Here is a 16,741-nt window from a genome sequence, read left to right as displayed (position 1 = left end):
GAATTTATGATGCCCTCAGAATGTTTTTGAAATTGGTTGCTTTGATAGAGTGAAGAAAAAATGTTTTCTCACTTTTAGCACCATATTTGTTGTCTTTCTTCTATGATGAACTAAATATAACCCTTATTAGTAAATCCTAACATTGATTTTTGTTTTCACTCCACTCAGTTAAAGTACTATTTTAAAACTGTTAGGTAACCAGATCTAGAATGATTCATAGAGAAAACGTCCCACAAATCTATGCACACACACTGCGGTACAGCAGAGGGGTCAGAACAGCTTAAACTTTACCGTAGCAGCAGCAGAACCTGTTTCAAATATGCATCACTCAAGTTACGTTTATTCCCATGGCCATCTTGAGTTCGGGTTATGGATTTAGCCCCAAAGAGCCACATCCTACTGACTAACCAAACATAAAACTTCAGAACAAAAAGGGGATTGTAGAAGCTTTACTGCGAGTGCAACGTTCCCAGTCAGCGCAACAACTGGAGCAGATGTGATGACATGGGAGAAGGGACACAAAGGTAAAAAAGACACTTAACAAAAGAGCAAAAACATAACAGCTGCAAAACATGACAAGGCTGCAAGTTCAATAATATCATAATCTGAGCATATCACAAGGCGTAAACACACAGTGCGCCATGCTCCAGTGTCAGTCCGTCAGTCAACATCCATGCAAGCGGTGCTCCTTTCTCTTTCTCTCTCACTCCTTCCATGCAAACATTGCCTCTTTTTTAATTTTCCAATTCTTGGGTCTCCATGACAACAAGATCATACCATGCAGAAAACATTGATCAGGGAGTGAAGGCAATACCAAGGGTTCTGCACACAAGGCCTCACAATGCAGTCAAGGCACTCTGCTGTATGGGCGCACCGCTTCGTCATCTTCGCAGCAGTTTTGCTCTCCTCATTTTTGGACACACGGTTTAATTGTCTCAATTTTAAAACTACTTTTTTTTCCTCCTCTTTTTTTCGGTTCCTGCTGTTTCATTAAGTGACGCTTTCTGAAACAAAGGAGTAACAAAAGCAAAGAAAAGAGCGCACCAACCTTCTCGAAGCTCTGAGGGATGGAAGGGGGTTGATGCAGAACACAATGACGTGAGGGGGGGGGAGAGAGAGAACGAGGAAACACAGAGAGAATAAAAACGGCCAACGCAAAGCCACTCTCGCCTCCCCACAACACTCCTGCACGCACCCCACACAACACGTACATACAGTGTTCTAAGCCACGTTAACATAGAACCCGAACTTTCAAATCAGAACATTGGGCGCTGTGTTTGAGCCTATAAGACAGCAGCACGCAGGCAGAGTTTGAATTCAGTTTATTGCAAGAGATTGTGAACGTAAAGCCAATCTTTATTTTTATTATGATTAAAATCAAACCACAGTGCCTTGCAGAAGTAGTCATGTCTAAAACCTTTCATACTTTGCATGTTACAACCACAAAAATCCATTTCAACCTGGAAAGACTCACATAACGGAGAAACAACAAGAAGACGGTTAAAGAGTTTATTAATGAAAGATTATTTATTTGGCGCTCGGACCTCTGAGGAAGACATAAACGCTGAGGATGAAGTGGGTTTGAATAAACATCTTAGGATTATGATTAGGTACGTCTTCCCCCCCCTGGGATCCGATCCTGGTGGTGGTGTAGGCCTTGGTATGGAAGGAGTTGGGAGCCCATGGTGGAGAAGGGGTGGAGGAAGGTCGAAGCACAGCAGAAGAGTGGTGTCTTCCATGCAGAAGGTCTTTAAAAGTGATGCCCTGGGAGATGATTGGCCGAGGAGGAGTGCGGATCTGCCGTTGATTGGAGCAGCCAGTGAGGAGTGATTGGATGTGGCAGGGTGGTGAGTCTTCCATGTTGAATTTTCGTTTAAACTCCATTTCAAGAAAAGCTCCCCCACAGCATAATGCTCCCACCACCATGTTTCACTGACGGAGCAATGTCAGTTTTCTGCCACACGTAGCATACTGCATGTAGGCGAAAAAGTCTGACCAGGTCGTCTTCTTTCACATGATTGAGATGTCCTCTACATGACGTGTGGCAGACTACAAACAGGTCTTATTGCTTTCTTTCATGAAAAGCTTTCCTCTAGCCACACTTCTGTAAAATGCAATATCTGTGGAGTGCATGGCTGTGGATCTCTGCATCTCCTCCAGAGTTTCCATGGGACTCCTGGCTGCTTCTCTGATTAATGCTCACCTTCGTCGGCCTGCAAGTTTAGGATGATGGTTATGTCTTGGAAGGCTTGCAGTTGTTCCATAGTCTTTCCATTTTCAGATTATGTATTCAAAGTGGTTTCTGTGAGATGTTTAAAGCTTGGGATAATGTTATATAACCTGAGCTTGCTTTAAACTTATCCAAGACCTTTGTGCTGTGTTCCTTGGTCTTTATGATGCTGTTTCTTCACTAATGTTCTTCAGAAAACCTCAGAGGCCTTCACAAAACAGCTGCTTTTATACTACAATTAAATTTAACCCAGGTGAGCTCTATTTACTAATTGGACTTCTTAAGGCAATTGGTTGAACTGGATTTTATGTATTGTATTATTTTCCAACTATGGGTTGGTTTATTACATTAAATCTCAATAAGTTACATTGATGTTTCTGGCTGTAACATAACAAAATAAAAGTTCAAGGTGTGTGAATACTTTAGCAAGGCACTGTATTTTCTTTGTATCTGCCCTCTAGCATAGAAACCAGTTTAGCAGTAAGATCAGAGATGTTTCCATGCAGCTAAACCGAGGCATGGTCTCACTTTGCTTCTTCTTTACTGTACGAGATCACACCTAGGTTTAAGGTGGAATGTAGTTGTGAGAAATACCAAAAAAGAACAGGATCAACAGATATTATAGACAATGGATGAGTTAGTAATACTCGTTCAACAGCAGAATCATGGAAAGAGGTAGCTTAATTAAAAAGGGCACCTTAACAGAGGTTCAGATGTGTTTTGTCTTTTGTCTGTCCCTATGTGTGCAGAGGTGTTTTGCGTTCAGGTCCTACCTCGCACATAAAGGTTTGCAGGGGAGGAGTAGCGCACGCCTTGGGAGTTGGTAGCCACGCACTCGTACTTCCCTTGGTCCGTCTCCTCGCTGTTTTCAATCTGCAATGCTCCTGCAGGAGGACAAGAGAAGGTTAGCTTGTGTTTGAAGAGAAAAGAATGCTCCCTTTTATTCTGCGATATCTGTGTGCTTGATGCATCTTCCTGTTACAGTTTGACCCCTTGGGCAACTTCTCCACCTGTTCCTCCAGCAGCCAGTGCAGCGTTGCTTAGATGTTATTTCTGTGAGGCTCGGTCTGAATGGGTTGCACTCTGCTGAGGAATCGTTTTTTCTTTCCTTCACCATCCAACCCCCTTCTCCCTCCCTTCTAAATAAATAACATGTTGAAAGTTGAAAGACTCTTTCTAAAAAGTTGGCAAGTCAAAAACTACTGACTTTTTGTAAACTCAGGTGACACTTTTACTTGTGTACGTCTGTTCCAGCTCGTGATTCCTTTCCTGCTGTCATGAAAAAAAGCCTTTTGCTTTCTTGGCAGTAAACTGACAGCAGCTTTACCCCAAGGCAACAACCCAACGACGCTCTTTAGCTCTTTACTTCTTCAATCTTTATCCTCCCACCTAAAACCCGCCGTGAAAAACAGTGTCTCCCTAAACGTGCTATAATTGCACACTGCACTCATCAGGTATTCTTCGGCTTCAAAGACTGCTATTCTCACACATACTGTTTTACATCTTTTGTTATTTTCATTTTTGAGCAAACAGCCTTTTGAATTATCAGTAGAGACTTTTTATAATTTATTTTTATTTTTTCATTTTGCTCTTTCTGACTGTGTCTGTTTTCTTGCCATTCATGTCCACCCAAACTGCCTTTGACATGAATAAGCCTGAGGAGGAAGCACAAATCCAAGCATTACACTCTGCAGCACTGCATGGTGAGGAGAAAGACGCATTGTAACAGACATGTGTCTTTTTGTGTGAAAAAAAAATAGTGTGCAAAAGTGTGTTGAGGAGCAGGCTTGTGTACACACAGATCAGATCTGTCCATGTTGTGTTTTTTATATATCAGATTGTCTGAGAGTAATAAAAGGCCTCTGGCTTGTAAAGATGTAAAGTGAGATACAGAGACAGCACACAGGTTTTTCACATATATAAGCAGCGCTAGAAGCACATCCCCATTTTGCAAAGAAATCTTACACTATCCTGAAAAATATTCAAACACAATTCCTTTGATAAAAAAAAAAAAAAAAGAAAATAGAAAAGCTGTATGTAGAATGCTTTATTCCCAAAGCCAAAATATCACACTATCTTATTTGCAGTAAGATATGTATTTGATTGTCTTTATTGTGTTCCAAATATCTCATATATTTCTGCTAATTTAAAAGGTTTTAAAAGGTTAATGGAGAAAAACGTTTCTCTGCTGCTCCAGGATCCAGAACCAGCAAAAGAACAGTAAAAACACAACACATATGTCATGATTTGTGGGTGTTTTTGGGTTCTTCTTCTTCTTCCTCGTTATTTTCCTGGTCATGCCTTAGTTTTTGTCTTCTAGTTCATGTTTTGTCAAATTATGTTTTTTGGATCTGGTTATGCTTTAGTTTCATGGTTTACTAGTTGTGTTTAAGTTTGTATTCAAGAGTCTCTGTTTTGCTCCAGCCACATTTTGTTCTCTCCTGTCTTCAATCATCTTCATTCGGCTCACCTGCACTTAGCATTTAGTCTCCTCGATTCACCTGGTTCTTGCTCCATATATACACATCTGTTCTGTTCATTCCTTGCGGAAATATTTTGGATCACCGTCTCTGTTCATGTATGTCCTTTTTGATCATGCCAAGCTTGTCTTGCCAGCCTGCCCATGTCTGTTTTTGCCATCACCCTCTGTAGTACGTTTTTGTTAATTAAATCATTTCATTTACCATAATGCTGCCTGCTCGTCTGCATTCCGGGGTCCTCTGCTACACAAACCCTGACAACATAGCTATTGTTACATAAAATATGTGGTCAAAGAAATGAGTGTCAGTGTGATTCTTTTTCAGCCTTACTAACAACTGCAATGTCTTCCATTTGAACTTCACTGTAGTTTTCTTTTCTTTTTTTCACATTTAGACTCATTTTCTGTCTTTGAAGAGGGCTTTCTGAAAAGTATTACCACAGTATGGCTACATATCTTCCTTTCCTCTGGATCCTGAAAACACAGTGGGAAATAATTAGCTCTGACTTAACCAGACTGGGCTGCATTGTCCATTAGAAGTTGTAACAAGTTCAGTAAGAATTTGTTTATCAGCACTTCTGTCGCATTAAATCTCTTCCATATATGCAGCGTAGGTGGTCCCATTCAATTGTGATCAGTGTTGCTATGCTGTTTTTGTGCACAAATTACAGAGAAGTACATTCTCACTGGCACAATGGTGCTAAATGGGGGAGAGGAGGAGGTTTGACCCCCTTATGAAGGAGGTACATCTAAGGGGTGGGGTGAATAGCTAACATGTATATATCCATGTTATCTGTATTTATACATATACAATAAATATATTATTAGTAAATTTAGAAGAACGGTATTTGAATTATAGATTTCTCTAAAAAAGACTACTCCAACTCTGAACCTGTTTTGTTCCAACTGCAGCTAATCAAATTTGTTGTAAAATGACCAAAATCAATATTAAAGCACCACAATCCAAGCTGAACCAAACTGAGTAGAAAAATGTTTACATTTGTTGAAAAGTAAAGGGGAGCACTTGGCTTAAAATAAGTTAATGATTGTAATGGAAAAATATAATGATGAGTCCCACTGTTATTTGCATTTTTCAACCTCTAGATGCCTTAACAAACCAAAACCCTAACAACCCGATGCCTTCATAGCTCCTGCTTCATTTACAGTCTGCTTGTTGTGTTAATTTCCAATATTTGTTCATTTCCATGTGAAAAAGACAGTCAGTAAGACTCCGTCAACTAAAACCAGTCAACAGAAAGAAAACACTGAAACTTAAATCCTGAGTTAATGGAAAACAATATAGATTAAATAAAATTGGGAACTTTTTTTCTATTTAATAATTCTTGGCTGCCGCCTAGCTAACTGGAAGAGTGGGTGCAACATATACGGAGGCAATAGTCCTTGACTAAACTGCCTGTTTTTTCCCTCTCTCTCTCTCTGCCCTTCTTTGTGTCAACCTACTAATGTATGAAGGCCACTAGAAAATCTTTAAAAAAAATAAATAAAACCTTCTATTGAAAAATTAAAACTATATCTGACAAATGATAACATTGTACAGTACCAAGCCTTTATTGCTGGAGCTGCTGTAAATGCTGTTTGGTACTGTGAGGGTCTGTTTTTGTGACAGCTTTGCACCAAAATAGAGGTGTAACAAGAACGATTCATGCCCAATGAACTGTTGGACTGGAATCACTTTAATCAATACAGATGGCGGACATTACGTTAGAACTAAAAACGTCTATGTTCTTGTAAGAATAAAGAGTCTTATCAGTTAGCAGCAAACAAACTGAACTTATACCGCTTTTCCAGTCATGTCGACCTCTCAAAGGGCTTCAAATAGAGCCACATTCAGCCAATTGCACACATATTCATACACCAATACACAGATTAGTAAAGCAACTGGTACTGAACCCACAACTTTAGGATTGCAAGACAAGTACTCTCTCCACTGAGCTAGTCACCTGTTGCCAGTCTTACTAGTTTTCCAATTTACGACTGAAACACAGAGATTCTTTTCAGTTCTGAGGGAAATGTAATGGACCACTGGTTCTGAGAGTTGGTGAAGATTAAAGGGGACATTTCTGATGTTCACAGTAAACTCAGTTAGCTCAACAAAAAGAAAAATAAACAAACCTCCACTTATTTCACCGTAGCAGTTTACCAAACTGTCAGATTAATTTGATGAGTTTCAACACTGAAGCAGAGCTTGTTTCACCCACACAGAAAAGGCTGCTTGATGGCAGCGTGTGTAAAGTCATGACTTTAGTCACATCATTATGTCAATAAACTGTTTCAGCAATAAGCGTATTCTTTAATCTAAATATTTTCACCTCAGACCTTTCAAAAGTATTAAAAGCTAATTTATTGTTTTTTTCAGTAGCATTTACAAACCAATTGGGACATTGCATCCACATTCACACTGTTCTATTCATATGGGATTAGCAGTGGGGGAGATTTCCATACATGTGTAAGTAATGGATTTAATCTTTCAGTGAAGCTTTGTAGAGGAGTAAATAACGAAAAACGTATTTGTGCTTGTCAGCTGTTGTGTCTGTTATTGTAATGGCACTGCCACCAGTAACAAGACTACCTCAGATGATAATCAGCACGGAAAGGAAATATATCTTTACATCCTCCTACCAGCAGGACGTTTATTAACAGTGCTAGTGGGATATGACACCCAAATAGGAAAACTTATTCGCCCAATTAATTTTTCATTAAATAGACATAAAAAAGGCAATGTCGCTATCCAAATGTAAAATTATGGTTGGAAAGTAAAAGGGTGGAAATCCGATTTGTACCAAGAAACCGGCTGATGACCAAAATTTTACCATTTTCGATCTGCAACAACCGCTAACCAGATAGTCATAAACCTAAAATCAGAACTGTTTCCGTTGAATTAGGGCACAGTATCTTAGTGCTACCAGACTTTGCAAACCTCAACACTCTTCCGTAAGGAAGTTGTTACTACAAGAACAAGTCTGAAAACTAGCTATTTTCTGTATCAGTGAGGGGTTCAAAATATGGAGTCAATAAAAGCTTCTTGTATTAATAGTTGACAATTGTTAATGACAGACAGGCTGGAAAGAGTTTCACTGTAACGTATAGTTCTCAAAGAGAAAAAGGCAAAAACCAATACTGGCAATACAAAGTTTTACAAAAAGTGGAGATGGGACTAGAAATCGGACAGAAATCTTTCATTTGTGCATCTCAAAGGTAAAGTCAAAGAAAAGATGTCTACTGATGTGGCTGAAAGGTAGTTCAGATTATTCAGATTGGTGAACTAAGCCTGACTTCGAATCTCCTTGTGTTGGCAGAATTTTATAAAAAAAGTATTTTTTTTCTGGGCTTAATGAAAGGAAGAACCTGAAAACCCTACAATGCCACAAAACAAATGGGCACCCATTGTTGGGGGGGGGGGGGGGGGGATTTTTTTTTTTTACCTCATTCTCCTTCTGCTTCAACTAATCCCAAAACTACCAGCCAATAAGACCCCATGAATGAAACATAGGGTTGGCTTCTCTGGACCTTGTGCTGACATCTGGCATTGAGTGTAAAGACCTAACAATATTCTCTCATAACCCTGTCCTGTCTGACCATTTCTTAATAACCTTGGAGTTTAATTTAACCAAGTACTCCACACCTGAAAGAAAATTTCATTATAGTAGATCATTATCAGGCGATGCTGTAACAACCTTTAAAGAATCTGTTCCACTTTTAATTTCCTCATTATCACTGAAAAGCAGAGTGGAGGGCAATAATTCTGTTTCTGCCCCTTCACAAATTGATTCTTTTGTTCATAATGTTTCTTCATCATTGCGTGGTGCATTAGACAATGCAGCCCCCTTGAAAAAGAAGGTAATCATTCATAGGAGGCTAGCTTCCTGGTTTAATTCAGAGCTGCGTACTTTAAAGCACAATGTTAGAAAATTGGAGAGAAAATGGCGCTCTACAAACCTAGAGGATTCCTACTTAATCCGGAAAAATAGCCTACTGTTGTATAAAAAGACACTTCACCAAGCTAGAACAGCTTATTTCTCATCATTAATAGAAGAGAACAAGAATAATCCTAGGTTTCTCTTTAGTGTAGTTGCTAAACTTACACAGAGTCATAGCTCTGTTGAGCCATCCATTCCCTTAGCTCTTAGCAGTCATGACTTTATGGGATTCTTCCAAAATAAAATTTATTCTATTAAAAATAAATTCTTTGACATACTCCCGAAGATGATTACTTCATCCTCAGCAAGTGAGACAACATTGGAAATAACTGCAGAACCTGATTTGTGTTTGGACTGCTTTGATCCTGTGAAGCTTCCTGAGTTATCAGAAATATTAGCTTCATCTAAACCTTCAACTTGTATGTTAGACCCAATCCCAACCAAATTATTTAAGGAAGTGTTCCCTCTGATTACCAGCCCCATTTTAGATATGATTAATCTATCTTTAGTAAATGGATATGTACCGCAGGCTTTTAAGTTAGCTGTAATTAAACCTTTACTTAAGAAACCTTTGCTTGATCGAGATGACTTAATAAATTACAGACCTATATCCAATCTTCCATTCTAATCTAAAATTCTTGAGAAAATAGTTGCTAATCAAATGTGTGAGCATTTACACAGCAATGACCTGTTTGAAGAGTTTCAGTCAGGTTTCAGAGCTCATCATAGCACTGAAACAGCTCTGCTGAAAGTCACTATTGATATTCTTATGGCCTCAGATAATGGACTTGTATCTATACTGGTTCTGTTAGATCTCAGTGCTGCATTTGATACAGTCGATCACAAAATTCTCTTAGAAAGGCTGGAATATGCTGTAGGGATCAGGGGAACAGCGCTAAGCTGGTTTAAATCTTATTTGTCTGACAGATTCCAGTTTGTTCATGTAAATGATAAATCATCTTTAAACTCCAGGGTTAATTGTGTAGTACCACAGGGCTCAGTACTTGGGCCAATTCTCTTTATTATATATATGCTTCCAATAGGTCAAATTATTAGGCAGCATGGGATAGATTTTCACTGTTACGCTGATGATACTCAGCTTTACTTATCCATAATTCCTGATGAGCCCAACCAGTTAGATAGACTACAAGCATGTCTTGAAGATATAAAAACTTGGATGACTTTAAATTTTTGCTTCTAAATTCAGACAAGACAGAAATTGTCGTCTTTGGACCGGAGTCTTTAAAAAAGAAACGTCTTAGTCAATCACTTAACCTTGGTGTTATTTTTGACCAGGACATGTAATTTAAATCCCATATTAAAATATAAATGGTCAAATATCAAAATGCTGCAGCAAGAGTTCTGATGAAAATTAAAAAGAGAGGTCATATTTCTCCTATTTTAGCTTCCCTTAATTGGCTGCCTGTTAAATCCAAGATAGAATTTAAAATTCTCCTCCTCACATATAAAGCCCTTAATGATCTAGCTCCATCATACATCAGAGATCTGATTGTTCCATACGTTCCTAACAGAGCACTTCGTTCTCAGACTGCAGGTTTACTGGTGGTTCCTAGAGTCTCTAGAAGTAGAATGGGAGGCAGATCCTTTAGTTATCAGGCTCCTCTCCTGTGGAACCAGCTCCCAGCTTTAGTCCGTGAGGCAGACATTCCTTTTTGATAAAGCTTATAGTTAGAGTGGCTTAGGTTATCCTGAGCTATCTTCCTTATTTTTTACCTCCGTCTTCCTCCCTCCCTGTTGGATGGAGTAAGGGGGAGTCAGGTTTAGCCTAAACCAGCTCAGTTATGGTTGAGGTGCAAACACACCCTCCATTTCTGCTACCTGTATGACCCCTTCTCTTTTCCAATGGTTATAATCAGTCTGACAGAGAGAGGTACCCCTATCCTTGTGGTTTTTAGTATAACAATGACCATCAGTGGGACCCTTTGTGGGGTTCCTTGAGACGACATTGTTGTAAATAAGCGCCGTTTAACTAAATAATCTGAACTGAAACTATCTGTGTAGTTATGCTGCTATAGGCTTAGGCTGCTGGAGGACATAATGACCACTTTCACCCTCTTCGCTACATTCTCACACTACTCTCCAATTTTACATTGTTTGCTGTTATTTCAGCTTTTAACCTTGTTCTCTCTTTTCTCTTCCTAGAAGCTACACCTGGCCTGGCTCTGTGTCTGCCTGTGACACCTTTCTGGAGAGGGACATCATCCGAGCTTCTGCTGGCAAAAACTTAATGCTCACCCTCTACTGATGATCCACATAGCCCTGTCTTTTAGTGTTTAAACCTTTCTCTCTCCTAGACATGGCAATTGACTGAGCTTTTACTGTAACTAACTCTATGTGCTCTCTTTCAGACTCTAACCTTGAAAACTGGCTCCGAGTTTATCTGTTCTTTCTTTCTAGGTGAAACGACTAAAGGAGCTACATCCATTGACATTTATTTTTCCTTCCCACAGAAAGTACTTCTGGATCAGTGCTTCTCTGTTCTTTTGGTGTCTCTGCTCTGTTCTCTCAAACCCCCAGTCGGTCGTGGCAGATGGCCGCTCACACTGAGCCTGGTTCTGCTGGAGGTTTCTTCCTGTTAAAAGGTAGTTTTTCGTCTCCACTGTCGCTACATGCATGCTCAGTATGAGGGATTGCTGCAAAGTCAACGCCAGTGATTGTCCACTGTCTCTACATGCTCATCTGGGAGGAGTGAATGCTGCAAGTCACTGACTGGATGCAATCTGCTGGGTTTCCTTAGATAGAAAAACTTTTTATCCAATTTGAATAAATAACTAACTCTGACTGCACTGTTCAATGGTTATGATTAATTGGAATGTATGTACCTGACTGTTGTGAAGTGCCTTGAAACAACATGTGTTGTGAATTGGCGCTATATAAATAGAACTGAATTGAATTGAATTGATGTGAAAAGGCTTTAGAGAGATATTGGTTGGCACACTCACACTGATCACATACCTTACTGCTCTAACTGGCTATAGGTGCATGCAACTGCAACCAGATCCATATCTTATTAAACGCAATAATGCCCCTTGGAAATAAAAGGGGTGTGGAGCTTTAAGATTTTAATGTGAATCTGCAGATTTATCTAGCAAAACCAGACTAAAATCCGAATTGTTATTTTTATGTTTAGGAGAAATTAAATTGGAATGCAGAGGGCACAGGCTGTTGTTGCTGCACAGAAGCACTAATCCCTACTTTAGCAAAATATTACCTTGTCAAATGTTTGTTATATTCTTCTTTAAAAAAACAAATTAACTAAACTTTTTATGACCTCTGTGTTTTTTGTTACCAAAAGTAGTAAAGAGTGTTCATAAACACTAAAACCTATTTTTATGTCTTTAAGCTTGAGGTGCACTGAATAATCAGCTGATGACTGGAATCAATTTTCATTTTTGTCAACCCAGACCAAAAATCCGATTTGTTTCCGATCAATGAATGCACCACTACCAGGTGAAGGTAACAGCTTATTCCTGTGGAAAATAAGACCGATTGATTCAGTTACTGATTCAGTCTCAGTAAGGTGTTTAAAAAGGGACGTAAGAGGAAGCACAGTGATATCAGAAGCATTACACGTTGAGACATTTCTGCGCTTTATTTGGGCTGCAAGAGAGCGGGAGAGAGCAAGACTTAAAGCTGTTAACAAGAAGGCTAAATAGATCACGGCAGTCTTACTCTGCTTTATCTGTTTAAGCTATTAACCTCTGTCATGGAGCATTCCGGAGTTTTCAATGTTATAAAAATAATAAAATCTTGGTAAACAGTGACAGCTTTCTCACACACTCAAAAATAATAAATAAAAATGACTCCTAAGGACAGGAAGGAAAGACAAAAATATTTGAAATGCTTTTCTCTTATATTCTTTTATACTATATTTTTTAAAGAGAAAACATAGTGGACTAAAATCTATTTTGGCAGGTCAAAGTTTTACAAAAAAGATTGGAAGTGGGTACATTTTCAACTCTAAACACCTGCACATACATACCAATGACTGGTATATGAAAAATGATAAACATCATAGTTTTATCATAGTAAAAACAACAAAATTATAGTTTATTTCTTTGATTTCAAGCATACATCAGTGTCTTTTGTGTGTGTAGGGAGATCAGGCAGTGCTTGCTTAGCCTGTCATCCATCTGCTTCTGTCTTCTGCAGTTACATGAAAGGAAAACAGCTCGTGCTCGCCCCCTTTCCCCCTGTTTGCCTTCTCTCATTTCTCTGTGGTACAGGGCAGAGTTAGGAAGGAAACGGGAATAAATTAACCACTGTGCAAGCCAAATGTTTTCTCCTGAAAGCAGTACAGGCAAGCTGGGAAGCAAGAGAATGTCAAGGTGGAGAAGAGGTGCAAATGGACAGCACAAATTTCATAAAAGCAAAACATGTAATTATAATGCAGAAAGAAAACTAGGTGTTTTGTATGTATACACAGATGGGTCAGCAGCATAAAAACAAACAGCATAGACATAAACTGGAAACAAACCTGCCATAATTATGGAAGCAAATGTGTCCCAATATTCAAATTAAAATGGATTAATAAAATGAAATGCTTTTTCATTTTCAAAATGAAGTTGCATTTTTTGACTTATAAATAAAATTAAAAATAAATCATGCAAACTGCATTTTCATTTTCTTCTCCAAGACTGCTCAGTTTGTCAATTAATTCAAATGATAAATAAAATAACATTTAACATTTCATTTTCATAAGATGTCTCAGCAAAAGTTGACCAAATTTCATTTTGAAATGTCAAATTTGAAAATCAAAATGTATTAACAGAAATGCTTTTTCATTTTAAAGTCATAGTTGCATTTTGTGACTCATGAATGAAATGACTAATAGATAATCCAAACTGTATTTTCATTTTCTTCTTCAAGACTGCTTATTCTGTTACTTAATTAAAATTATATATAAAATAATGTTTAACATTTCATTTTCAAAACATGCCCCAGCAAAAAGTGACAAAATTTCATTTTGAAATGGCTTCCCTTAGCAGCTCTGGTACAGATTTGGACATGGTGATTTCCCACTGTCTCTGAACACGATCTTTGCGCTCTCATTTCGTCTCGGGAACAATACACACTGCTCCCTAATGTACAAGATGTCTGGGGCAGGAGAAGAAGAGTTGCCACTGACGTCACTCTCCTGCTCCGCTTGGAATTGCGAAGTCAAATGGATTTATGGAACTTTATGGGGGCGCGGGCATGAAAACGAAAAAGCATTTTTGTCTTAGTTATTTCTTCAGTTGTGCCACACAATGAGCAGTCTTGAAGAAGAAAATGAAAACGTAGTTTGAAAGATCTATTAGCAATTTCATTAATGAGTCAAAAAATGCAGCTATGACTTAATACATTTTGATTTTCAAATTTGACATTTCAAAAGGAATTTTGGTCACTTTTTGCTGCTGAGACATCTTTTGAAAGTGAAATGTTAAACATTATTTTATTCATCATTTGAATTAATTGACAAATTGAGCAGTCTTGGAGAAGAAAATAAAAATGCAGTTTGGATGATTTATTTTTAATTTTATTTATGAGTCAAAAAATGCAGCTTCATTTTGAAAATGAAAAAGCATTTTATTAATCTATTTTAATTTGAATATTGGCACACATTTGCTTCCATATATAATAACAGTAGGTGTGGAAAGCTGGGCAAAAAGGGTGAAAGAGGGGAAAGTAAATGACCAGAGAAGAAGAGAGAGAACAGTTTGTTAGTGAGTCTGGATGCTGCTGACAGACATGGAATGAGACGTTGCTGAATTAAACTGAGCTGCTGTGAAATTCTGGATGGTGTATTATGTCTGCTGGGCTTAGAGCTCAGCTAATTAGATAACAACAGATACTGCTAACCTGATAGCTTTCCCAGAACATCCAGGTCAGAGAGATTGCCTGGATGCTAATCCTCCCGCAAGTAAAGAAATTAAAGGCTGGACAGCAAGAAACAGAAAACCCAATAAAAAAAGATCAAAACTGACTGCTAATTCATTTATTTAGCAAAATCACAGTTTATTGTTATATTGAATAAATTGATTATTACTGAAAAGTTCGCTTATTTCAGTAACCTAATTCACTAAGTGAACCACATTATAAAGAATAATTACACATAGAATGATGTTTTCAAGCCTTTATTTCTGTTAATTGTGATGATTGTCTGCTGCTTACAGCTGATGAAAACATGACATTTAAGATTAGAATGTTACAACAAACCAATTTATACCTTTTTATTTTACACTATATTGGCAAACGTATTGGGTCACACTACCAAATCAATGATTTCCAGTGTTATAATCATGGCTGCAGGTGTATAAAGTTTGGTGTGGAGAAACTTGACTGACCTCAACCTTCTTGAACACCTTTGCAATTCTGGTTTTCTTATCTAACTATAAACACACTCCTTAACCTTGTGGAAGATGTTTACAGAATAGTAAAAGCTGCTATTGCTGCAATGGTGAGTCCATCAACAAATTGGACCCTATAGATTAAGAACAGGATATCATCAAAGTTCATGTAAATGTAAAATTAGACAGACAAATACTTTTGGTAATATAATGTATTTTCAGTTCATTTATTTATTTATATTGACTATAGTGTGATTTTACATTGCTGACTTGTGTATTTAAAACAGGTTGCTACTAACAATGAGCCCTTGTGTTAAAAGTGAAATAACCTAAATAAATAATTAAATAATGCTGAGTCACAGATTTTTCTTTTACATAGCTATCATACTTTGTTGAATATTTGCACTGGTCTGCATGTCTTCTAGCGTTTGCAGTTCTATGTTGTCTTATGTCATACATGAGCATGTTTCTTTTTGCATCTGTGTGTCTTATAGTAAATTGGTCCTGCAGAAACATTCACTATTTTCTGACAATAAAAGCCTCTTTCTTTTTAAAAACTGACTTTTTGGGGCCAGTGTGTTTATTTCCCACTTTAATCCTTTGGAATGTGTTGCTGTGATTCCACACCAACAAACTGTCAGGAAGCACACCCCCCATGGACACAGGATTAAGAAGAAGGAAACAATATTATTCTACATTGCGTGACTTAAACTGTTACCAGTGTTATTACTATAACCTTTGATCAGACCCTAGTTCCTAACGCAGACAAGTCCATCCATTATCCAGTAATCAAACCTTTGGGTCCATATTGCATGCCATCTGTTAGCATGGGTCTTAGAAGGCTGTAAAGTGCTTTGGAAAACTCCAGTTCTCGGTCCCAAATGTCAGCGACAGACTGATAGCTTGTCATGGTTCTCCTCACGCATATCTAAACTGATGCAGCAGATGGCCCGGAAAAATAAATGCATGCCTGGTTGAGGTATAAAGATGTGAGGAAAAGTTCAGCTCTGCGCTATACCATATGTTACAGCCCCCAGGAAGGAAGGAAGGAAGGAAGGAAGTGCATGTGCAGCAGGTATGAGATCTGTAAACACAGTGCTAATGGCAGCAGACAGTTACCTACATGAAAAAGATCCCCACACATGATGGATACTTAAGGGCTGTAAGAGGAAAGAGGGCCCTCTGTTGTGAGTCTCTCGCTGCATAATTTTTCATGTTGACCCATATATGGCATAAAAAGCATTTCTAAGACCCAACAGAGAGAAGAAAAGCAGGGGGACAGTTAAGATTGTGGACCAGGGAAGATCACTGGCTCTGGTCCAGTAAGGTCTGGCAGCTGTCCACTGAATCAGATGCATTGCTCATATGGGACCACCATTAAACATCTCATCTAAAAGAAGTGTTTTACTCATACCACATTTTCAGAGCTATTTTCTGCCTAGCTCATGTGTAATTGATTTCCTAAAAGTCATTTCAGTGCAATGTTTGGTTCATTATGCAGCACGTTCTGCTCTTAGAGTCTGTGAGGGCTTCTGGTGATTTTAAATCCTATTAAAGACTGCAATGAATCTCGCCGTACCATTTGTCTAGTTGCTGTTTCATTGATGTGAAATATAGCCCAATACAGTGTACCGCTGAATCACTGTTATGTCTGTGTGACACTTCAGAGCAGACTCGCAGAAACATCTAAAAATAAATTATTAAAAAATCTATAATACAAGATCAGAAAACGACATTCAAAAAT

General features: G+C 38.2%; 1 protein-coding gene across 6 annotated transcripts in view; it reads right to left on the bottom strand.

Annotated features, from left to right (window-relative positions):
* Nucleotides 1-16,741, bottom strand: part of LOC124869747 (receptor-type tyrosine-protein phosphatase S-like) — a 112,517-nt gene that overhangs the window by 43,349 nt on the left and 52,427 nt on the right. For 3 of the 6 annotated variants that reach the window (XM_047367832.1, XM_047367827.1, XM_047367828.1), the window contains exons 6-7: nt 3,004-3,114; nt 1,049-1,060 (exon numbers count right to left, since the gene is read on the bottom strand). In XM_047367832.1, the coding sequence (XP_047223788.1) occupies nt 1,049-1,060; nt 3,004-3,114 (123 nt within the window). The remainder of the gene's footprint in view (nt 1-1,048; nt 1,061-3,003; nt 3,115-16,741) is intronic. The other 3 variants (XM_047367829.1, XM_047367830.1, XM_047367831.1) reach the window with 1 other exon arrangement.

This window comes from Girardinichthys multiradiatus, chromosome 6 (assembly GCF_021462225.1).
Source record: "Girardinichthys multiradiatus isolate DD_20200921_A chromosome 6, DD_fGirMul_XY1, whole genome shotgun sequence".
Lineage (NCBI taxonomy): Eukaryota > Metazoa > Chordata > Actinopteri > Cyprinodontiformes > Goodeidae > Girardinichthys > Girardinichthys multiradiatus.
Note: the sequence above shows the minus strand (reverse complement) of the source record. Positions and strands in the feature narration are given on the sequence as shown.